Here is a 25017-nt window from a genome sequence, read left to right as displayed (position 1 = left end):
CCTGGGAAGAAAAGGAACACAAATTTTAAATATTTGTGAGCCCCAAGGAAACACTGAAGGGCAGAAAAGAATGTGGCATAAATGTCCTGTTTTTGTAAAAAAAAAAAAAAAGAGGGAGAGAATTACATTGTACCAAAAGAATGTGCTTCTATTCTTTTTGATAATCAACTAAGAATAATAGTTTCAACTGAATGCAGATGTGTAGGCTTAAGTCTGTTCATTTCAGAATATTTACTACAAAGCTGTTCATTAAAGGACTTTTAAATATAATCTAAAGTTTAAAAAGAAAACAAAAACTCCTCTAATGTTTTAATACAAACATGGTGACTAACATAATATACATTTTGCTTTACATGCCTGTATGAACCCTTATATGGTGCCACCTCTCTGTTCTTCAAGACTTTCCCAAAATGATTTCTCCTGTGTAATTTTGGTCTTTTCCTCTTAAACTCTATTTTCTACTGTTTCAAGCTTGAAATAGAGAGATCTCTAAATAGAGATATAGATGGCCACATTATTTCCTTTTTCTCAGGGTTGCTTTCTCATAGGTAGATTGTACCCTCTTGGGAAGCAAGGATTTGTCTGTTCAGATTGAATGCACGAGTAATGACATGATTAGAGGAGTTCAAAAATCAAATAAACAACTTCTTCCTTCTTTCTTCTTCAATCTCTTCTATATAATATATTGGCTTTGTTGAATTCAGGAGTGAGTAATCTCTTTTCCCTGGGTACTATGTGATTGGGTACCTCTTACAGTTCCTTTCCCAACATTTTCTACAGCTCCTAAAGTTTCCTCTGCAGTTGTCCTAGGATTTGGCCTGATATTTGGTAGCCAAACTGTGATTTAATGATCATTAGTGCTTTGAAACATTTACATTTTATTGCAATTGGGTCTTTTTCTAGTGCGGATAGTCCTCGAACCCTCATGATGCAAATTAATGACAGCATCTGTTCAAATCTATATTTGAACTTATGATCATCTCCCCACCCCCATGGTCACAAGATTGAAATTCAGGTGCTTGGCAACCAGCTCACATTTAGGACTGTTGCAGCATCCTGCGGACATTGTGATTGCAAAGCTGCCATTGGTTAATCTGGATTCACACTTACAACTGCATGACTCAACTTATGACAATTGTAAAAATTGGTTTCAAAATTTGATCTGGTCACCTGATGACTGCAGTGACTTATGAGGGAAGTCCTAGTCACAATTGTGGTCATTAATTGAGGACTTCCTATGCTTTATTTGGAGTGAGAGCATGGGTTTGTTTTGTGTATGGTCCTGATCTTAATGTTGTGGGCCCTTAGCTATGTAAATCACCTGTGGCCTAGCTCTAAAAAGCATGTGAAACAAAAATTGGCTTTGACTTTTTAGAACCAATCTTCTGTGTTACTTCATCTCTGTTCAGCCAAGCACTACCATATGGGGTGTCTTTATTAGTCCAACCCATGTTATTTATGGGAGAAAATTTATGAGTAAAGTATAATTATTATCATAAAATATGATATTTTTTAGGAATGTGGGATCGCCTTCTTTCTCAAATAAATTTTAATTGGTACTTGGACCCACTTTTTATTTATTTATTTTGGTATGATAAATTTTGTCTGTATCCTTAAGTTACAGCACCTGAAATTTATTTCATGGTCTGGGATCAGACACTACTCTGGACTCATGCAAAGTGCTCCAGCTATAATATAAAGGTGTTGTTAATTTATCTCAAAAACTTGCAACCCTCTCATTTGCTAACAGTTTTTCACTTCTTGCACTGTTGTTTTCCCAATCTTGTCCTGTTAAATAATCAGCACTTTATTGATTGCTTTAATCCTCTATTCACAACATTATTTTACTCTTGTTCATTGCACTTCTGCTAACCTTATATTTATGTAAATCATACGGTTACTTTGATAATTTTCCATGTGGATAATATTGAGAAATATGGATAGGTATCATATAATGTATGGTTTTCACATGACCTTATTGTTCATTTAGTTTAATTCAGAGAACCACTCCTGATAGAGAATCCTCTAGTCCCTGTTTGAAAACTTCACGTGAGAAGGTAATCAACCACTACTAGGCAGATTGTTCCACTACCTAATAGATCTTACTGTGAGGTGATTTCTTCCAGGTTATAGATTTTTCTGCATGTGAAACCTTTATAGATAGTTGCAGATCTTCTCTCAGTCTTCCCCTTTACAAGATACACATTACTATTCTCCATAAAGCTTGTTTCCCATACATTATACCAAACTTGCAGTTCTCTGAAATCATTATAAATTATCTGTGCTCAGAGGTGGTATTCAGTAGGTTCTACCAGTTATGGAGAACTGGTAGCGAAAATTTTGAGTAGTTTGGAGAACCGGCAAATACCACCTCTGACTGGAGATTTTACAATATCCTTCCCCTGCCACGTCCACCAAGCCACACACATAGAACCAGTAGTAAATTTTTTTGAATCCCACCACCATCTGTGCTCCTTTTAAAGCTTATTGTACTTATTTTTTTCTAATATGAGCCTTTTTCTTTTAATTCTTTGCTTAATAGATATATGTTCTAAGCAATTTACCGAACAAAGGTATTTGTATATATCAGTTTCACTAACATACATTTGTATGACAATTCTCTTTAATATCAACATTTTTGAAGGTACTTTTTGACAGAAAATTGCATTGCAAAGTTCAGAAGAATGTATAAATACTAAAGAATTATTTAATTTACTATTGGAAAGAGTGCACTCTTTCTCCCTATGAATGAGTTTGCTATTAGCATCAGATGATATAATTATGTCTTGTTTTCTGTACTGTTTTATTACATTATTTATAACATCTTATTCTATTAATTGAAATTCTTTAAAAGGAAAACACACACACACACATACCTATTCTATTGAGTCTTTTCAAGTGACGTGTTTGTTCTGCTTTCAAGTGATGTGTTTGTTTGTTCTGCTTATAAATGTTTAATATTTTACAAAGCTTGTGCTTTGGCTTCCATGGAAACTAAAGGATGACTGGAAATCCACTATCAGAATGACTTGTCAACCTTCCAATTTATTACTTTGAAACTTCTGAAAATTAAGGCAGGCTAAATGGAATTGGAATTGTTGTGAATGAATAGAGAACCAGCTTTATGTGAAAACTTATGTAAAGAGATCAGCATACAAACGTTTTCCCATGGTTATCCTTGCCTTCTATTTTCCAGACACAGGGGCAGAAATAGTTATGATTTAGACAATACTTGCTGACCATTAGTAGCATCAGGGACATCAAGGTTGTTTCTCTGGCGGCATTGCTAATGAGGATATTGGATTGGCAAGAGATTCTGCAGAGGAACAGCAAGTTCCTTACAGCACATAATTAATTTAAGAGTGTGTTGTTGGCCTTTAGTTTAGTTGGCTTGAAAAGAAACAGAATCATGGTGAATAGGTTTTTACTCAGTGGAAATGTATCATAGAATATTAACTGGGCCCAAATAGCAGGGAAGCCTTTTATTTTTGAGCTTCTATATTTTCTACAAGGTTTTCCTGGAAGGTATGTCACAGAGCACTGTTGCAACAGGATCCAGAGGTGGATATCAATAGCACTTAGATTTATATACTGCTTCATGGTGCTTTATAGTGCTCCCTAAGTGAGTGCTGTAGAGTCAGCATATTGCCCTCAACAATCTGGGTGCTCATTTTACCAACCTCAGAAGGATGAAAGGCTGAGTCAACTCCTGGCTATGGGCAAAGTTTGCCTGCAAAGCTGCATTTTAACCATTGGGCCATGACAGATGGTCTATTGATTCAATCAGATACGGCCACAATTATATTTTCTGAATCAAAAGTTTTGTTTAATTTGTGTGGGTGTCAGGTATCTGGATAAGTGATAATATTTTATCAAAACATGGATATTGAATACTGTATGTATAGTATTGAACTTGCCAGCACTTTAGAATTTCATTTGGATAACTGAATGGAGATGCAACTGCAAAACAATTTATGATTCCTAGCATCACAGGATTAGAAATAACATATCAAGGAGTTTTCTAAAACTGAAAGGAAGAATATATTAAGTCCTTGAATTATTTTGGTGCCAAAGATTAAAAATGGGGCAAGAAAATTACATTTAAAATTAAACAAATAAAAACAAGTTACTCATACACAGGATGCTTATTTCCCATCTCTGTTAGCTTGTCATCACTGTTTTTATACCCAAATTATGAGGCATGTAGAAGCCCCAGCCTGTAATCCTACAATTAATATTTTAAAATTTGAGAAAAAAAGAGATGCATTTCACATTTATGTAATGCTAAAAACAAAATAAATGATTAATATTAATAATGATTAATAATAATGATCTAATAAAGAACAAAATACAAGGGAAAAAATTGTAATATTTGTATTAAAAAAAGGCTAAAAAGGGATTTTCTGAATTTCTCAGGGGAATGACTTTTCCGGGTAGAAAGGGATAGACAGAATGAAAGCATACATACAAAATAGCATAAGGGGCATAGGTTAATATTTAAGGGACAGAGTGTCAGATCTGTGTATCTGTCATTTCTTCAGTGGAAGAAGAAAAGCGGGGGGGCAGGCTGATAAAGAAATCCTTTCTTAATGTAACCTGAATAAATTTAATCTTATATCGAATTTGTATAACCCACACATGATACAATGGAGGGAGAAAAGCCAGATGGCCAGAACTATCACCTTTGAGAGGCACAACCAGGAAATGAGAAGATCATAAAAATTCCACAGTGGGATGTGTCTTGGAAATCTCTTGAATAGTTCGTTCTAAAAAGGGGTGGGGACGACTAGGTATGCCTTGGGAAACTGTGAAAAAGATTGTTCCTTAAAAAAAAGGGGTGGGGAGGAATTAACATAGTGGCTTTTGTTTCACTAAATACACATCGAGATAAGGGGAGGAGTTCTAAACTCCCTTATGTATCCCTGTATGTCTGAGAGACCTCAGACGCTGCTTTGAACTCCTACAGGAATTGTCTCATCTCAATAAACGATTCCTTTCTGATACGTTTTCAGAAGTTCATTCTAGTTGAGTGAATGGGAAAAGTTATGTAGCCTGACACAGAGGGAATAAAGGGCACAATTTAAAGAAGAGTTTACAGGTAGATAAACAGATACATTAAAAGCACAAATTAAAACTAAGCAAGTAGATACATAGAAGAGACAGTTGAGTTGAAATAAAGTTATGTGAAAAATAACTTTCATTAAATTCACAGAAGCTTGCATCAAAGTAAAATAGGGACAGAGTTGCAGCCTTTAGCAAATAAAAGAAAAGACTAGGAAGCATAAGGTTTTAATAGGTCAATAGATGAGAATAATTTCTGAAAAGACGGGCTGAATTGGCATATTTCATTAACTTAGGTACGTGGAGCAAAAAAGTGAAAGGATAAAAGTTAACATTCAAATCCTAGACCTGAGAATTCCTAGGAACTGGGAATAACTATTTGTAACAACTAATAGACAGAAAAAAGGAATACAGTAAGATATTTGCATATTAAATATTTATTTATTTATTTAATTTATTCGCCACCCATCTTGCAATGAAACAACTCTTACATAATCTTACACAACGTTAGGCTGCTGGAATAAACAACATTTTAAAGATAGGTACACAATGCCACAGTGAAAGGGGAAAATTGAGCTGGGAGCTTTAGGTAATTTGCAATATTTGGATTATTCACTCAAAGCATAAAGGGAAGTGAAAACAGAATAATTTATTTAGAAATGTCCAATGAAAATGGAGAGGTGCACTGTACTTCAGTGATTGGATATCTTTTTTTATATTAAAGCTGCTTCTTGTGTTTTACTGGTGGTAAGAACTTCTGTTAATATTTTCTGCACTCCTCAGCTCATGACACAACATGAAATCACAAGATCATTGCAAGATATTAAAGAATGGTAGCCAAGTATGAAGATTCAATGTTGATATTCAGGTTCAATTCTCTTTATGTGATTGCTCTGAGAAGTATTATTTTGACTTAAAAAGTTGTAGGAGTGAAATGTTGTTCTTTAAACACACTTGAGCCATTTTTAGTGTTAAAGTGAGAGAGGAAAGGCTTCTTTGCCACCTTGTGCATTTAACAGTGCAAAAATAACCTTTCTTGCCACCTCTGCAATGTTTTAAAAAGAAATTTTTCCCTGTCTACAAAAAAGGCAGTAGAAAACAATGTATTTTATAGGGCCAAAGATTTGCCTGAAAGTAGGTGGCAAAAATTTGCCACAGTACTATAAAGAACAAAAGCTTTTCACTTTTACAAGCCAAATTCATCCTTGTCCTACCAAAAGAAAGAATTTAAAGGCTGAAAGAAAAGAGGTTGCAGGTTTTTGCCCTGCTAAGAGTGAAAGGAAAGCCTTTGGCTCTGAAAGACGCCAAGGGAAGAAGGAAATTGAGAGGAAAAGAACCAATCAACAGATAATTTAAAACTTACAGGGGGAAAACACCTTAAAACAAAGAAAGTACTATATCACCAAAGCAAGAAGAATGAAGAGAATTATGAAGCTTTCATGAAAACAGGGCAACAGCAGAACTCAATGAGAGTAATTAACTTTAGAAAACTGAATGAAATCAGCAGGGAACTAATAAGCTAAGGTAGGTGGAAAAATGAGAGGTAGAGAAAAATTGAAAGGCCAGCTGAACAATAAAAATGAGTGGTGGAATGCAGTATAGAATACCATCACTGAAATCCCAGCAATGCTATATATAATTATAATGGTGGAAAATCCTGATGTTCTTCTACATGAAAAGAATTGACCACTTATCTTAAAAGAGAGAACACATTTTGTAAAGCCTCCCTGCCTTCTTAGAAAAGGGAGATGTGTTTTCTATGTGCAAGCAAACCGAGGGGTCATTTACACTCCAAATAATACACAGCGGATAAGAAAATGAAAACTATGAATTCATGTCACATTTTGACTTTGTAAGTTCTCAGTTGCATTTTAAAAAGTCTTCATTGTGTATTCAGTGCTAAAATATACTCTCTTGAAAGTTGAAAGTTAGTATTTTTAGAAATCAAATCTATGTATAGCATATCATGAATGGAGTCAACACAGACAGTATTTCAGTTTTGAAGACCAGAGATTCATAAAATGCATTTTATATATTTAAGCCTCTGTAAATATAGTTATGTCTACTTATCTATACATTTTTGTTTGGTTTTTTTTTATACCTGGGCCTAATTACTTGGAAATTAATCTTAAGTTCTTAATGGAATCTGCTTCAGTGTTGTTAATTTTACTGTTTTTTCAAGACCTTTTTCCAAAAGGTAACTGGATTCCCCCCACCCCCACTTTGAAAATGTTTTGTTTCTCAACCAAGAAGCTTGTTTAATTCAGAACCATGATCTGAATGATTGAAATCGCCATAGATTGTTTTTTCAGGAGTGTTGTATGTTGCCCAGAGTCAATTTCTGTCACAAGGGCAGCCATATAAATTTGATAGAGATAGATGTACAGCAGGGACCTTCAAACTTGACAGCTTTAAGACTTGTGGACTTCAATTCTCAGAATTCCTCTTCCAGTCATGTTAGCTCAGGAATTCTGGGAGTTGAAGTCCACAAGTCTTAAACTTGCCAAGTTTAAAGACCCTTGATGTACAGTATCAAATGTAAATGGAGTTTATTATCTTCTGTCACTTACTAATAGCTTTTACAGTGTTTAATTTATCATTAGACCAATTACAAGCCCCTTGAAGTCTCTTTTTGGTCATGATCCTAAAACATTTCCTGTAGGACTGGGCTTATAGACTCCATTCATTGACTCCAAAGTAGGTTGTTTTCATGACTAAGGTTTTGACAAACCATTTTTGAGATTAAAGGTTAGCAAAATAGTAACTAGAGTCCCAAAAATTAAATTATATGTTTAAAATAATTAAATGACAAAAATCACACTGTCATATTTTTGATATTCAGACTTTTCATATGGTTTACACAATTTTATAAATGGCAAAATAATTGATTTATTTTCTAATATTGTACTATGTAGAGCAATTTGAAATTGTGAGAGAATTAGACACTTGGGGCTAGAATGTTACCAGATTCTTGATGTAGAATAATTGGAAGATTTTTTTATTTTTATTTTTTATTTGTTACAAAACATTAAACAAATGTTTTGATGCAAAGGTTTCTTGACAGATATCTTTTGGGATAAATTCAAGATCATATGTTATACTATGAACATTGAAATATCTGTTTTTGCATGGGAAGGTGATTTACCACTTTCTGGATTTAAGATGAAGACTCATAGATAACTGGGAAGAAAAAAATTACAAGGGAAAGCTCTTCCCTTTGCATCTGTTCACTCTGTTTCTGCCAGAGGACAATTATTACCATAATAGAACTGGCTCTGAACTAGTTGTCAGCTTACCACGTTATGCTTTTGGTCTGTATAGGGAAGTATCCCCAATAATCTATAAGACCTATCATTTATTTTTTGAAAAATTATGGAAGAAAAACAAAACAGCTCTTAGATGGAAGTTTATTTGGTATGAAAGTATGAGCGTCAGCACAACTTTATTCAGCTGAAATAAAGATAGTAGAATAATAGGGGATGAAATTAACAAATAACCGTCTTTACTCAACAAACATATTTCCCTCCCTAATTGGCACCCCTTATTCATGATTAACTATATTACATTACAATTTCTTAAGTTGGCAAGAAACATAGTGCTGTATGATTGAACAACATTTTTCAAGGATTGTATTATTTTCCATCAATTTGTACCTGCCAAAATCAGGTGGACTCTGCAAATGTGATTGTACATGGAAGGGAAACATGGTTCAGTGCTACCATAGGAATGATCCAGAATATTACCACAGCAGATTTGAATCATACTGGAAAATACAGGGTGGAGAAGAGGAAAGAACAAGCTGTACTATGCAAGTAAAATTTATATGACTTTTGATGCATTCCATCATATTAAAGATAAATAATTGAGAAGGGCTTGGAACCACTGAAATCATGAAGAGCTGTCAAGAAACAGGTGGATCTATTGTCTTACAAAATATTACAGCTTATATGTTTTACTATACATCAAAATGACTTGATAATCTACTGAGATTGAAAGTTCTACTGTATAAGAGAACAAATATATATCTGAGATAGTCCCAGAAAATACTTTTGGATTTTATGAGTAATATATGTGGTTAGAAAAGTGCTTTCACTTAAAAAAAATTAAGAGTATGTTTTCATGATGAATATATATGAACTGTGCTATCTAAAATATCTCTATATCTGAAACTGTAGAAGTTATATCTGCAGCTTTATGGAAAGAGATACAGTTCATTATGAGCATCTCATCTAATGACTGCATTACTTTTGATTTTTCTGGGTTAAAATAATAATTTTAGGGGGTTTATTAATAAATAATAAAAAGTAATATTTAATATTGTGTATAATTAAGTCTCAATACTACCCATTTACAGTTTCCTGAGTGTGGCTTCTATGGGATGTATGATAAAATCCTGCTTTTTCGTCATGATTCAACTACTGAAAATATACTCCAGCTGGTGAAGTCGGCTGCTGATATTCAAGAGGGTGATCTGGTTGAAGTTGTCTTATCAGGTAAAATACTTATTTGTATTCCTTTTTCCTGAAAACTTTAAACATATTTTAAATATATTCAAGGTCCACTAATTATGGGGGGGGGGAGTAAAAGAGAGAAAGAAAGTGGCATTCTGTCCTTTCCCACAGTGCAAAAACAAGTAAAAATATAAATCCTAAGTTGGAAAGATTTATTTGTAATGTACTGTAACAAATGCACAATCATGTTAAAAAGAAAAGAACAGTTCAGAAAGAGGTGACTGCATGTAGCAACTAACATATATAACAAATACAGCTCATCTTTCTGGAATCCACACTGTATATCGGACATTAATATAATTGAGCGAGTCCAGAAGTATTTCACGAGATGAGTACTACACTCCTCTGCTCGCAACAGAATACCCTACATCACCAGACTTGAAATTTTGGGCTTGGACAAGCTTGAACTATGCTGCCTACGGTTGGACTTAAGCGTAGTACACAAAATTATCTGCTACAGTGTCCAAAAGTCAATTACTATTTCAGCTTCAACCGCAACAATACAAGAGCACACAACAGATACAAACTCAATGTTATCCACTTCAAACTTGATTACAGAAAATACGACTTCAGCAACAGAGTGGTCAATGTTTGGAATAGACTACCTGACTCTGTTGTTACATCTTCAAACCCCCACTCCTCTAACCTCAAACTATCCATTATTGATCTTACCCCATTCCTAAGAGGTCTGTAAGAGGCATGCATAAGTGCACCATCGTGTCTCCCGTCCCTGTTCTATTGTCCCCATTTATTCATACCTATTTCCTGTATTCTTATTCATGTTTATACTTATACCTATTAACTTGTAAGTGATTGACAAATCAAATAAATAAATAAATAAAATTCTAACAAGGGAGAACATTTAGCCAACTAGAAGTCAATTCTTCTGTGAGAGAAGATCATTTCTTTTAAAATTAGAATTAGAAGCTAAATATCCAGAAACAACCTTTCCATATAAATGTCTACTGCAACATGCTCTATATGGGTTGCATGTGAAGCTTCAATTGATTCAGAATGCAGTGGCATGAGCAGCAATGGATATGCCTCAGTATGCCTATGTCATACATTTCTTTGCAAGCTGTATTAGTTGCCAGTTTGTTTCCAAGTACAATTCACATTGGTGTTTGTTGACATGGTTTAGCCCTGGTTTCTTGAAGGACGGCTTATCTTCCATACTATATGCCTGGCCAATATAGTCTTACAGGGTTGGTGTAACTTGGGTTTCTGATTAAACAATGTCACCTATCAAGACCTTGAAAGTGCACATTCGATGTAGCAACCCCTGCCCTCTGGAAGAAGGTTCTCCCAGGATTTAGATGGCTCTGATTCTGCTGTTGTTTAGAAGAGTTACGAAGACCTGGCTCTTCATCTAGACATTTGGCAAAGGCATATGAGACCACTTGCTTTATTCCATCTGTTCTGCCATGCTTGTCATCTTTTATCTTTGGTAGATTTTATTGCAAATTCTTTAATGGTTGTAAGCTACCAAGAGTCATTGGGAGTTGGGTGTCATGCAGGTTTAATAAATTATTAGATGAGTCATATGAAAATGGTTAATTAATGAGTACTGCTGCAATGAGGAAAATTCACCAACAATCATGGCTAAAATGCTAAACCTAACAGGGACTCATTGAGGGCTTTATATTGGGAAAGAGAGTTGGCTGAAGAGGGTTGCTTAATTGTTCTTCAACCAAATGATGTGGTAAGTATTGTCACATGATTAAATGTTTGGATACCAGGGACAATGTCTTACTGCAGAACCACATCCTAATTACCTTTCTTTCACAATTTGCACAAGTCAAGAGTTTAATTGGCACATAATATGTGATTGTACTATAACCAGTCCTACAATATCCACTCCATAAGTTCTTTTGAGTTCATTTGAGTTATTTCCAGATAAATCTATCTATTATTGTATGTTGAGTAAAATTGTTTGCAATATAATGAAATGTAGTCAAAATCTAGATTAGTCATTTTTGAGCATATCATCCAGTGAAATTTAAGCAATAAATGTAGGAAAATTGGTTCTATTTATGTTTATGATATATAATGGGATGCAAGACATTAAGGCATTCAAATAATATGAAAAATATGTTATTTTAAAAGATCCATATTTTGTTGTAGAGGTTATCTTTTCTTTTCCTACCAAACATTGTACTATGTGAAAGATTTTTATATCCTGAATTTGACAGATCCCACAGGGATAAGCATCTTCTTTTTTTGAAGAGACAAAGAATAGTGTGTTCTATAGTTAGTAGCACATTTTAGTAAAGTTGGATCAGAACTCATGTGTTTCTTCATACATCAGATTCTTTTTTGTTCAGAAAGGAAAAGTACATTTAAAATGATGTTCTATAAAATTTGAATAGGCATTCAATTTGAGATGATGTCTTCCCTGGCGTGTAAAATTACAGGTTTCTTATATAATGTAAAAAAGTAGAACACCAGAGATATTTTCACAGGTTTGTTCCATCAGGCATTAATAGATTAAAACTTCTTTTAAAAGTCAGACTGATCCCACCTGCCAGTGAAATTCACAGCATCACATAATTGAAAGAAATGAAAACTATTATATAATAGTTTTACCCGAAATCTTAAATTTTATACCAGCACTGATTCAATATAAAATTACATTTTAGAGATGTATCCTTGAAGGCATATGGGAATCATTGCATATCAACTTAATATAATCAGAGAGAAAATGAGACATTTCATACCAGCATTTTTCTTTAGAAGTAAACTGGTTAGAAGGGGTTATTGAGCTTTTCACACAATTCCAATAAGGGCTCTTTTTTTTTGTACCCATTGATGAAAACTGATTTTTTTTAGTCCTTTTCTGCATCTGAGTACTAGATTGGACCATGTGAAATGACATTGCACCGATAACTGTCTAGAAGTAAGCTGAAAATTCTAAATTGTTCAAGGTATAGACCTCTAATGAATAAATCTTATCTCAGATTAGTCTGAGATGATGAAATGAAAAATAGTAGTTTTTTTAGGATTAGTAAGCTTACCATTTAGGGCTAGTAAGCATATCATTTACAACCTATATGTAGTCATGATACAACAAATCATATATGGGATTACTTTTTATAAGTTTCCTATGGTGTTATTCTGTGGTGTCTAAAAATATGGTTATTTTTCTGTACATTTCTTTTTTAAAAAGCCCATTCTTCCTTATACTTCCAAGAATATAGAATATAGTAATTATATGGAGAAAATTTAGCAATGATTATTGTATAGAAGAAGAAATAAGAAATTATCCACCCAAATCCACATTTTGACTGACTATAAGGGTATACGTATGGTGACAGTTAATTTTTTTAAAATTAATTCTACCTGTGTGTCAGTTTGTGATTCATACTTACGTCAAACCTCTATGAATCAAACTAAAAGCAGACTGGCAGTTAATTAGATGATATTTATGAGATTCTCATGAACAGAGAAGAGAGAGTTGAAATTGCAGGAACCTTGGGTGAGGGTGACCATTTCTTATTGGAATTCAATATAATGCAAACACAAGTAATAGAACATAATGATATCGGGTCTTAGATTTTAAAAGAACTAATTTAAACAAACTCAGAGAAAACATGGGAAAGATTCCTTGGATGAAAATCCTAAAAGGAAACAACTCAAGAAGCTTGGGAAACTCTGAAATATATGTTCATAAAATTCCAGTCCAGCACAATATCACTGAAAAAGAAAAACAAGAAATCCAAGAAGAAACCAGCATAGTTGCACAAAGATCTCTCTGATAAAAAGGATAAGTACAAAAAAATGAAAAGAGGGACACATAAGAAAGGTAGAATTTCAGCAGATAGTCTAGGACTGTCAAACTCGTGTCCTGCAGGTCAGATGTGTAACGTACTGGCCTTGCCCATGCCCAGTTTAGCAAAGGGGGAAAAGTCATGATACATCATGTGACGGCACCTTGATGACGCGAGTTTGACATCCCTGAGATAGCCAAATTCTGCAAAGATGAAGTCAGCAAAGCAAAGGCTCAGAATGAACAAAGACTTGCAACAAAAGTCAAAGATAATTTTAAAAAGTTTCTTTCAACATACAAATAACAAGAAAAAAAATCAAGGAAATAGTCGGTCCACTAAAGAGAGAAGATCAGGAAGTAACAGGCAGTAGAGAGAAAGCAGAGCTTTCAGTCTTCACATGAAAAGAAACTATCAAAACTATCAACCTATCAAAAACATAAATGTAAAAGATAGACTAGAAATAAAACACATGTCTGAACTTGATTAATAGAAATCACTGGGATCTGACGGATTACACCCCAGAGTCCTAAGGAGTTGTACCATTGTACCATATCTTTCAAAAATCCTGGAGCACCGGGAAACTCCCTGAGGACTGTAAAAGAGCTGATGTGGTTCCTTCTTCAAAAAAGGAAAACAAAAACAAAAAACCCAGAAACTATAAACCAATCAGCCTAACATCAATACCCGGGAAAATACTAGAAAAGATAATAAAAAAAATAGATCTCTGAACATCTAGAAACAAATAAAGTAACAACTAGAAGTCAATGTGAGTTTGTTAAAAACAGATAATGAAAACCAATCTTATTTCACTCTTTGACAAGGTGACTAAATTAGTAGAATATAGGTTGTTGTACATTAATTAAAAAAAAACATTATTCCAAAGTGGAAACATATTTATTGTAGAATATATTAAAAAAATCAAATTGAATGTGATGTAACCAGTCTTTTTCTGATATCTATGTTTATATAGCATGCTTATTGATAATGCACTTAAATATGGTCTCTTCAAATTACCATATTTGTCTAAGTTACATATTCTGAGCCATAAATTGTAGGTAAATAACTTTATAGCTATAAACTATATTTTGTTGATTTGTAGTTCATTGTGTCATGGGAAAACAATTGATGTGCAACAAGTTGAAAGCTCTTTGTATATCTTGGATTCTGACATAGCAGCTTAAACCTTTTTAATAGATTGTGGAAGGATGACAAGCCAGGAATCTTACTTCAAGTCTGACAGCCAGTTGTGGTGAACTTCATTTATTCTTGATTATTCATTGTCAATTGATATTTCTGAACTTAACCATAGTGGTTGATGGCTGTGACTAATTAGGATGCACATTCCAATGAGAGTGACTGAAATGGATTGTTAGTGTAATGTGAGCATGGAGTTAGCACATGTGAGCATGGAGTTAGCACATACAGAGGATATTGCCAGCAAGAGAAAGCAAGAGAAGATACTTTTGTTGACAAGGTGTGCTTATATCTCCAGAAGTATTTCACATGCAAGAATACTTGCAACTTCTTTATTTATAAAATTTTTCTTTAAAATGCCCTGTCCCTCTCATATTTTGTGATGACAGGTTGCTTTAAGAATTTTATAGAGCTCCTGATTTACTTATGAGTACCTAGACCTTACATCTCTAGCAACAATGTCTTGCCATTTACTTGGCCATGCCCTTTAGAACAGAACAAAAGATTATGACTCAACCAAGCCACAGAAAAACAAGAAGAAACAGGGTGGGGCAGTTACATTTGGCAAGTTTTCATTGAAAATGATCTTAATTCAAGGCTGATTTCAGTTTACCTCTTTTCAGGCAGGGAAATTGATAGAGGAAAATGGTATAAGAAATACAATGGTCTGCAGTCAATATAATAGTAAAATTATTTCTCAAATAAGGATACATGATATATTCTAATCCTCTTTAGATAAAACTAGACAGACCATGATTTGTTGGGTCATCATTTCATAGATATTTCTTTACCTAAAGAATGAAACAGAATTTGATGTCCTGGTTTTCTTTGCCTCTTTGCTTCAGGAACCAGATCCAGTTGCTAAGCCCACACAATATTAGAAGGAAGAATTGCTTATGACAGCAAGGAAGCAGAAAAAAGCAATCAGATGTAGATAAGGACTTAGGTGAGAATTCCAAGTCAACAGTACAAAGTCAAGCAGATGATTTACAATGCAAGCCAGGGTGTAAATAACTGGATATCATGAGTCATGGTATGGTATGCAAGCCAGATGCTGCAGTTGCTTCTAGCAAGGGAATAATGTTTCAGTGAAGCTTAGATTCTTTACCTGCTTAATATGCACAGCTGTTGTCATATACTTCGCTGATGAGTGCAGTGTTTTGCTGCTTGTTCCTGAGTTGTACACTTTAGAGAGGTGCAGAGATCCTAGAAGGGTTTGCTTGGGAAGGGGGAAAGTAAGTGCCTCGAGTAGCCCATGTTGCAGCTAACTCACACTCCTAGAGAATGACACTTAATGACCATAGGTGGGCAAAATGCATTGGGAGTGAGAATGATTTCTGACTTCATGCTGGCTTCCCCATAGACTTTGCCTATGGGAAGCTGGAAGGGAGTGTTGGAAATGTTCCTCCTTTCCTCCTTCCATTTTCCCTTTCCAGCTGGCAAGTAAGTGGCTGCTGTCAGTTGGGGGAGGGAGGGAGGGAATGTGCAAGTAGTTGATGCAGTGCAAGGACAGAAGGTCTGGCAGATGGTACACAAATGGTGGAGACTTACCCAAGTAACTTGTGACCTTCCCTGCCAGGTTCCCCATTGACTTACTCCCCCAAGCACTGATTTTGCTAGTGGGAAGGTAGCAAGAAGCATCACATCAGTTCCTTTTGGCTTCCCTATCAACTTCTGGAAAGGGAATGTTGAAAATGAGAATCATCTGACCATAGTTGACCACTTTAGTTCTGACAGCGAACAACATTAACACAGTGGCATTGAAGAGGCAGCAACTGTCCCAAATTTCATTCCCATGGGACTCATGTTCCAGCATTCTGCAAGTTAACTTATTTGGATTTCCTTAGTTCAATAATTATTGTCCTGCATCTTCCAATTTCACCCAATTTAAGGTTACAAGCAACTAAATATGAAACCTTTAGTAGTATGTAGGTTCAGTGACATAAACCCTTCCAAAGGAATTATTCAATAAAACATTACAAGTATATTAGTTTTATAGTGGAGTATTGGTTAGATTTTTAAAGTTTAATGTTTTATCCACAGGCTTAAGGTAAAATAACTAAAAATTTTCAAAGAAAAGAAATCATAAAATAAATTGGGGACTACAGTAAAACACAGTGTATGATTCGGCAGAGAGCTCTTCTAAATTACTCATAAATAAGGCACAAAAGTGATTTACTTCAGTTTACCATTCAAATGAATGGGAAGAAACAATTGCACTGCAATCCTAAATATATTTCTAGTCAAAAGTGGGTTCTAAGAGCTTAATGGTGCTTAATCCTTGGTAAAGAGGATAGATTTATGGAATTAGCATTTTGCTGATGTGAATTACACTGGTAGGATTTAAACTAAAGATCAGAGATTTAAGAAGGACTTTATTTAAATTTATAATTCAGGATTAAAATGCTGTGTTTTTTTTAAAAAAATCCATAGGTTGTGATAAGGAAGCCTCAAAGCACCTACAACTGCATAACCTTTTGATATAGAAGGATGAGAATAGCTAGGACAGTGAATTTGTTAGTTGAAATTGGCCCTGTAATGTGGCATTGGATGTCTTCCTGTTTTCCTCTTTAGTTTTTTTTAAATATTCTGACTGCACCTTTTTTCAGGCAGGGATATGAAGGATAGTACAACAGCCTCTGAATTGCCCAGCAAAGAATCTAAATTATCCTGAACTAATGTAATGAGTTCTACCCCAACTTAATACTAAACCCTTTCAAAAGTTGTTTAAAAGGTATGCTGTAATTTTCCCATTTACTTTTCTAGGATACCTGACTTAACCTTGTGTGGTAGTGTAGCTGAATATTGACTTTTCTAGGCATGGCTTTGTTACTGGTAAAGTTGAGCCCTCTGAGAGGGACCCTTCATCAGTGGTAGGATCAGGTTTGTGCCTTACTGGTGTTACTGTATACATATGTCCCCATTTCTGTTTATGAATGTGCTTCTCTGAAGTAATTTGATGGAAGTTTTATGGAATCAAAGCAGTCCACTTACAGCTTTGCACATCCCTTGAAAGGGATATATTCAAGTATGGACAACTATTTTTAAATTTTCACCCTGGAATATTGCTGAGGAACTTTAGAACTACATTTTTGTTAAATTAAGTTAGGTTAAAATGTCAAATGCATAGGTTGTGTTAGAAAAATATGTAGGACTAGTTAACATAAGAAATTAATCTTTGTGATTCTCAGTGCTCTTGAATTATATTGAATAATATTTCATGGATATGTTTCCACTGGAATTTCTTTGATTGTGATACTACTTTTTTTTTATTCCTGTAACAACTAAAATTGTATTACAGGTACATTTATGGATTAGTGGTTTGCACTGTTAACTTCTAAATGATTTTTTGTATTCATCATTTGTGCTCAAATTATTTTAAATGTAACAAAAGCTGATTTATAGATATCAAAAGCATTCTTCTTTGGTCTTCATCCTGTTTTAATGCTGGTGTGTATTACTCATTTATGAGAAAGAAGCACTCTGCATGCCTTCCAATGCACTGTAATTATTATTTTTTACATGTTGCAGCTGAAAAAAAATCTAGATTCTGCTAATTAAACAATGGGATTATGCAGAAAGGGATAAAGTAATAGGAAACATGTTTGATTGATTTAACTTTTTTTTTAGAGTTGCCACTTTTGTTTGGGTTTAGCCCTCAAATCTGTTTACTCATTCTGAATTTATGTCAAGGATAGCAGTTGTGATAATCCCATAATTAATGTGCAGAGTGCCTTGTTGGACAAACAGTGGCATTAATAAAATATATGTTAGTTATTTCCCTTTCAACTGACTTGGAATAATAGGATGAAGGCTGTATAATAATAAAATAGTTACAGTAATGGAGGCTACAATATTTGGAGTTATTCCTATTACGTTTACTTATGAGTCAGCATACATGGGATTGTGTGCCTATCATGAACAGAACAGTTTAATTTGAATGCCTGTTAAAAACACATAGGTGCATAAAACTAAACTAATATGTTTGTATTTATCTGAAAAATGATCCCATGTGTTGAAATGAACACAATTGTACATCAAGAGAAGAAACTAAACATTCATATTTTAGTTGTTTATGGCTTCTTGTTTAATAACAAAAACATGTTTTAAAACAAAACTTAAAAAGTCCTTGATAGCTTAACTCAAATATGCTATCCCTAATATCAGGAGTAGAAATTACCATTGGAATTGGTGAAGGCCACAATAGTAGTCACAGAACCAAAGTTGAAACCCTTGTAAAAACCCAAGCTATTGTTTGATTAGAAGTGATGTTCTCTTCACAGGAGAAAGAAACTCCTTAATCTCCTATGCCTGATCATATTTGGAGTATACAGGTAGTTTTCACTTATTGACCACAATTGGGGCAAGCAACTCTGTTGGTAAGCAATGTGCTCAGAAAGTGAAATATCATGTACACACCCAACTCATGTTATTTCCAGTCATTAGGTGAATCACTGTGAGTCATTAAGTGTAGCACCATGTGACCGCAGCTTGCAACTTCCTGCTAGTTTCCCCCATTGACTTTGCTGGTTGGAAGTCAGCAGTGAGGATTGCAAATGGTAATTATGTGACAATGGATATGCTGTAATGGTTGCACCTGTGAGAACCATTGTAGGTCTCCTTTTTCAGTGTCATTGTGACTTCAAATGGTTGTTCAACAAATGATAGGTGAGGGCCACCTGAATTCCCTATATGGTACATTTGATACATCATGGTAGCACACAAACAAATATATAAACCAAACCAAACCAATCATGGAATTATCACACTCCCACCAATATTGGCAGGGCAGCCTAGTGTACATCCGTACAAGATAGATAGAATTTTTTATTGGCCAAGTGTGATTGGACACACAAGGAATTTGTCTTGGTGCAAATGCTCTCAGTGTACATAAAAGAAAAGATACGTTCATCAAGAATCAGGAATCATAAGGTAGTTAATAATAGTCATAGGGTACAATGAGCAATCAAATCATACTAGGAAACTGTCAATATAGATTGTAAGGATACAAGCGACAAAGTTACAACCATACAGTCACAAGTGGGAGGAGATGGGTGATAAGGAGTGATGAGAAGATTAATAGTAATAGAGTGCAGACTTTGTAAATAGTTGGACAGTGTTGAGGGAATTATTTGTTTAGCAGGGTGATGGCGTTTGGGAAAAAATTGTCCTTGTGTCTAGTTGTTCTGGTGTGCAGTGCTCTATAGCATCGTTTTGAGGGAAGGAGTTGAAACAGTTTATGTCCAGGATGTGAGGGAGCTGTAAATATTTTCATAGCCCTCTTTTTGACTCGTGCAGGATACAGGTCCTCAATTGAAGGCAGGTAGATAGTAACTGTTTTTTCTGCAGTCCTAATTATCCTCTGAAATCTGTGCCTGTCATAAATAGGGAACAAACCTGATACTAACATCAGTGACATTGCCTTAGTTAGTAACTAGTTTGAATTTGTTTTCTGAGGAGATGTCTAACTTACATAAATTTAGATGTCTTTTTAGAAAACAAATGCAAATGATGCAAAGCAAATGTACTCCCCTCAAAGTGATGTCCCCTCAAATGTACTCCCCTCTAAGTGTTGCAGTTGTCCTAGAAATATTTTTTTCTGAGTCCTTCAATTTATTCACACTATCTTCCATTTAGTTGTTGACCTAAACATTATTTATTCTATTAGGCCAGCAAGTTTATGTTGTGTGAATCGATTTGCCTCATATAGATCAGGGATAAAATGCTGCTTTTTCCACCTTTTTGGATAAAATGATTTAATCCTTCCATCTTCATTGGGACATATATTTCTCGATTATTCCTTAATTTCTAGAACTAAGTAGGATGAGAAGAAGCCATACCTTTGTTGTTGGAGTGGGAAAAGACCTCCCTGTTAAATATGAGCTTTGGATTTCTTAAATCTTTCTCTTCCATTTTTCTTTGGTGTTGTATCTTTTAGATTATAAATTTGAGGGCAGTATTAATATTTACAATATTGTTTAGGAGCATCTTTAGCTAAAATAACTCCAAAAAAGATTTCTATAGAATGATTTGACAACTACTTTGGAAACTCTAAGTAAACTGTTCTACATGCTCCGCTCATTATTATTGTTCTCCTGAAATGCTAAATCTTTGTTTTGTATTTCAGTTTTTTTAAAAAAGTCTTCAAATGTATACTCCTTTGCCAGAATGACTAAAGTATTCAGTTGTTTAGAGGAGCAATAAACAGTAATAAAATAAATGTAGCTCTTAAATCACCATCTTTTAAAATCTTCAATAATCTTTTATTTCATAAACCAGCTTCTGCAACCTTTGAAGACTTTCAGATTCGGCCACATGCTTTATTTGTCCATTCCTACAGAGCACCAGCCTTCTGTGACCATTGTGGAGAAATGCTGTGGGGACTGGTACGTCAAGGACTTAAATGTGAAGGCAAGTGAAAGATCTACCTTTACATATTTGACATGCTTCAAAATGTACTGCAAATTACACACACACACACACACACACACACACACACACACACACACACAAACTTCAGGAAAAGAAAATCTAACAGTGAAATTTTGAAGTCTACAATAGGATACACAACCTGGGCACGACCTAAGTATTGGATCCTTTAACTTGCTATACTTGTTCTATATGCAATTTAGCTCAATCAGTACAAGCAATTAAGTTTATTCTCAATTCAGTCTAGTTCTACTTCCAATCTATCTTTGCCATTCCATTCAGGCTTTGCCTGTCATAGAGAAACCATAAGAATATAGAAAGCTACCTTGTATTTCATCAGATTATGCAACAGCTGTCCAAGATTTTATTTCAAACAATAGTCTTTCCTGGCTTCTCTGATGATAAACAAAAGAGAGGGTGAGGAATTCCAAGTTCCAATCATTTTTTTTTTTAATTTGGCCCAACATGTTTTGAAAAGTATAGTCCTTTTTACTAGAATGACTTGCAACTTATATATAACATTTCTAAAAATGGTCACTGTTCTCTGTGTATATTCAAAATAAGTCAGTAAAGGTCTAAAACAGAATAGTCTTATGTTACAAATTCAAATCATTTATATATAAAAAAGGTATAATGTATCTGTTTGCTGAACTTAGCTATTAAAGATAGGAATGTTGCTGTAACAAGTACAAAAACAGTTATCTACAAATGACACAGACATTTTTAGAATATGTAGCAAGCATTTATTTCTAAATAAAAAAATAAAATTTACTTCATTTACTTCTGAATAAAAAAGAGTCCCACAAACACAGAATTAAGCATAGGATTGTTTTAACTTCTGGAATGTCCATGATCCTAATTGACTGGTGTACTCTATAAAACTGACCAATGTTGACAGATTTCCGGGTGGCAGGACAGGGACGTCCAGAGGTGGAGAAGCCCAGCTGGGGCTTTCGAACACCTCTTCTCGCGTTTGGAGGGATCCCCAGTGGATACACGAAACCCGTAGAGCTTCGTGTCTGAATAGAGGACCCCCGGGTTGCTGTTTGGGGGTAGGCAACTCCCCAGCAACGAAGGAAGAGCCTCTGAGACCAGCGCGATTGAGCCAGCTGCCAGCTAATGGCGGCTCCAAAGTCCGGTCTGCCACTGAACTGATGAAGCAAAAAGTGACTGCCTGAAAGGTCTGAGCGGAAAAGGGCAGAAGGACTACAAAGCCACGAGAGAGTTCGGTCTGATTCTCCCTGTTTCACTGTGAGTAACAGTGGGGGAAGCTGGAGATAAGCGGCCGGAAAAGCAGTTTGAAAAGTGAAAGGGGGATAAAGTGGCTCGACACTTAGAGTGAAAGTGTGGATTGGAGCGTTGCCGAGGAGAGAAAAAGGCGGTGGGAACTCAAGAAGCTCAGGAGTGGATTGCCATCTCGGATCTGCGCGTGAGAAGGCTAGAAGATTAGGAGAGGATTTTAGCTGCGAAGGAGGGCAGAGCGAGAGGTAGAGAGCCAGAAAAAGACGTACTGACTTTTATATGCAAGATCCTTTCCTTTTAGCATTACTGCCTACAAAACTGATTTTTAAAGTGATCGATCTGAGGCAGATACCCAAAGTGACTGTGGATTGACAATTGCTGGCAGGAGGAAGAAGAAGAAGGAAGAGACAGACGGAAGCCTGGCCAAGACTGATCGCTGATTGCTGACAGCAATTAGTCAGCACTTCCTCCCCTGCTTCCTTGGTGCGCCCAGGAGGAGAGACGATAAGACTAAAACGCCAACCCCAACTCAGATTTGTTTTTCTATGGAACTAATCCTACAGATACGTGCTTTGTGATTCCCTAAAATTGAAAAGACCCCTTTCTTCCTGCATTCTTTCTCTCTCTCCCTTTCTCTTTGTTCTTTCCTTTTTTTCTATAATAGTTAAGTATAAAGGCAAACTGCTTGTTACAGTTATTAAGATTTACAGATTAGACTCTCTTGGATATATAAAAATTTTAAGGACTGTTAATAGGGTTGTCTCAGATAAAATGGAATCTTAAATATTAATATACACTATAGGACAAAAGTATATATAGTATATATAGAGTGAGATATTCTAGAGTTGGTTGTATGCTTTAAACAAGTATGATTTATTAGGGGTAAAATACAATTAACTCCGGTATTTGAATTCAATATAGAGAATAATACATAATACATCGAATGGTGATTTGGGATAACATTCTTAACATAGTCCAATTGCAAAAACAAATTTTATCAGAGATGACTTCCACAACAACCACGGCCCTGAAAACAGGAAGGAAGAACAACCAGACCTTGATGACAACTCTGGCAACTGCCTCCCAACAACGCAGAAAACTATAGAAGAGACTTTGGTAGGAGAAAAACAACCGACTGTTACTAATGCCAACCTACAAGCGTCATTATTATCCCTGCAAGAATTAATGCAAGAATCAATGTCTAGAATGCAGGAGATTATGATTAGGAATCATAATGAGACCAGAGCAGATATTAGCGAACTGAAAGAAGAAATGAGTAAATTAAAAGAGGAGATGAGAGTAGATATACAGAGAGTTGAAGATAGGGTCGGGACAATGCAATTGGCCATGGAAAGAACTGAATTAAAAATAAAAGAAATAGAGAAGAGGACGGAACAAGCGGAGAGAAACCTGGAAAGGACTGAGGAAGATTTTAAAAATGTAAATAGAGAAATGGAAGATTCCTTGGTCCAACTTGAGATGGACAGAGCAGCTGCATACTTAAGGTTCCAAAACGTGGAGGAATCCAAAAATGAAGAATTAGAACATTTAATGGCAGGTTTGTTGGCTGAACTACTTGGAAAAGAGAAGGATGACTTACTCAAGGAATTTGATGAAATCTATAGGGTGAACACCAGTTATGTAAGGCGTCACAATTGCCCAAGGGAGATCCATATCCGCTTTTCAAGAAGATGCATGAGAGACCTAATACATAGAAAGGCCAGAGATGAGAGAATATTATATAAGGGCAAAGAGATCATAATTCTCAAGCAGATTCCAAGAAAAGTGAGGGCCATAAGGCAAGAATATAAATTTTTAGCCAATTACTTAAATAAAAATGAAATCTCATTTAAATGGCTAATCCCAGAAGGGATGCTAATATCGTGGAAGGAAGAAAAATTAAAATAGATTCAATAGAACAAGCACAAAACTTCCTAGAACAGCTAACAACCACGGAGGACCAACTCACTAGGAGAAAATCCAAAGGAATATGCAGGAAGATCGTAACCGCATACAGGAACAAAGAAGAAAGACCTGTCCAAATTCAAGGGAAAGACAACTTACAACGAGAAAGAGAAGAAACAACTTCATATCAATCACAAGAAGAGAGCCGTAGAGTTACGAGACAAAAAGCGAGGCAGACTTAAGTAAATGGACGAAGGAAGGAAAATTCTTTCCATTAATATAAACGGCCTAAATTCAAGAGCTAAAAGGAAAAGGATTCTAACCAAACTAATAAAACAAAATGTTGATATAATTTGCATACAAGAAACACACATTAGGAAAAGTGAGGAGAAATTCCTAGATTGTCCGAAACTGGGAAAATTATTTACAGCACCAGCTGATAAACACAAAAAGAAAGGTATTGCAATCTATGTGAGAGATGACTTAAAAGCGGAGTTAATCTGGGCGGACCCTGAAGGAAGAACTCTGGTGGTACAAATTTTGATTAATGGCATTACACTCTTACTGGTAGTAATCTATGCCCCAAATGATGATCAAGGTAAATTTTTTAAACATCTCCATCAAAAAATAACAGAATTTGAAAATGGTAATATTATTTTGATTGGCGATTTTAACTCTATTGCTGACTATCGGAAGGATCATAGTAATAGGAGTAAGAACAAAAAGGAAATAGAGAATTCTCTAAGCCATGTAAGGATATGTTGAATGAAATGAATCTGGTAGATATCTGGAGAAAATTAAATCCCCAAAAGAACAGTTTACTTATTATTCTAACCACATAAAATTTGGACAAGAATAGATATGGCTTGGATAAACGGTGAATTATTTAATGAAATCAAAGATAGCGA

General features: G+C 35.0%; 1 protein-coding gene across 2 annotated transcripts in view; it reads left to right on the top strand.

Moving 5' to 3' along the window:
• The window catches only part of PRKD1 (protein kinase D1), a 111881-nt gene that overhangs the window by 49867 nt on the left and 36997 nt on the right, over positions 1-25017 (top strand). For both annotated transcript variants that reach the window (XM_087921852.1, XM_026710697.2), the window contains exons 2-3: positions 9416-9554; positions 20813-20944. In XM_087921852.1, coding sequence (XP_087777978.1) covers positions 9416-9554; positions 20813-20944 — 271 coding nt within the window. The remainder of the gene's footprint in view (positions 1-9415; positions 9555-20812; positions 20945-25017) is intronic.

This window comes from Pseudonaja textilis, chromosome 1 (genome assembly GCF_049901715.1).
Source record: "Pseudonaja textilis isolate UNSWEBS1 chromosome 1, rPseTex1.2, whole genome shotgun sequence".
Lineage (NCBI taxonomy): Eukaryota > Metazoa > Chordata > Lepidosauria > Squamata > Elapidae > Pseudonaja > Pseudonaja textilis.
The sequence above is the reverse complement of the archived record's forward strand: the minus strand, read 5'-3'. Positions and strand labels throughout refer to the sequence as shown.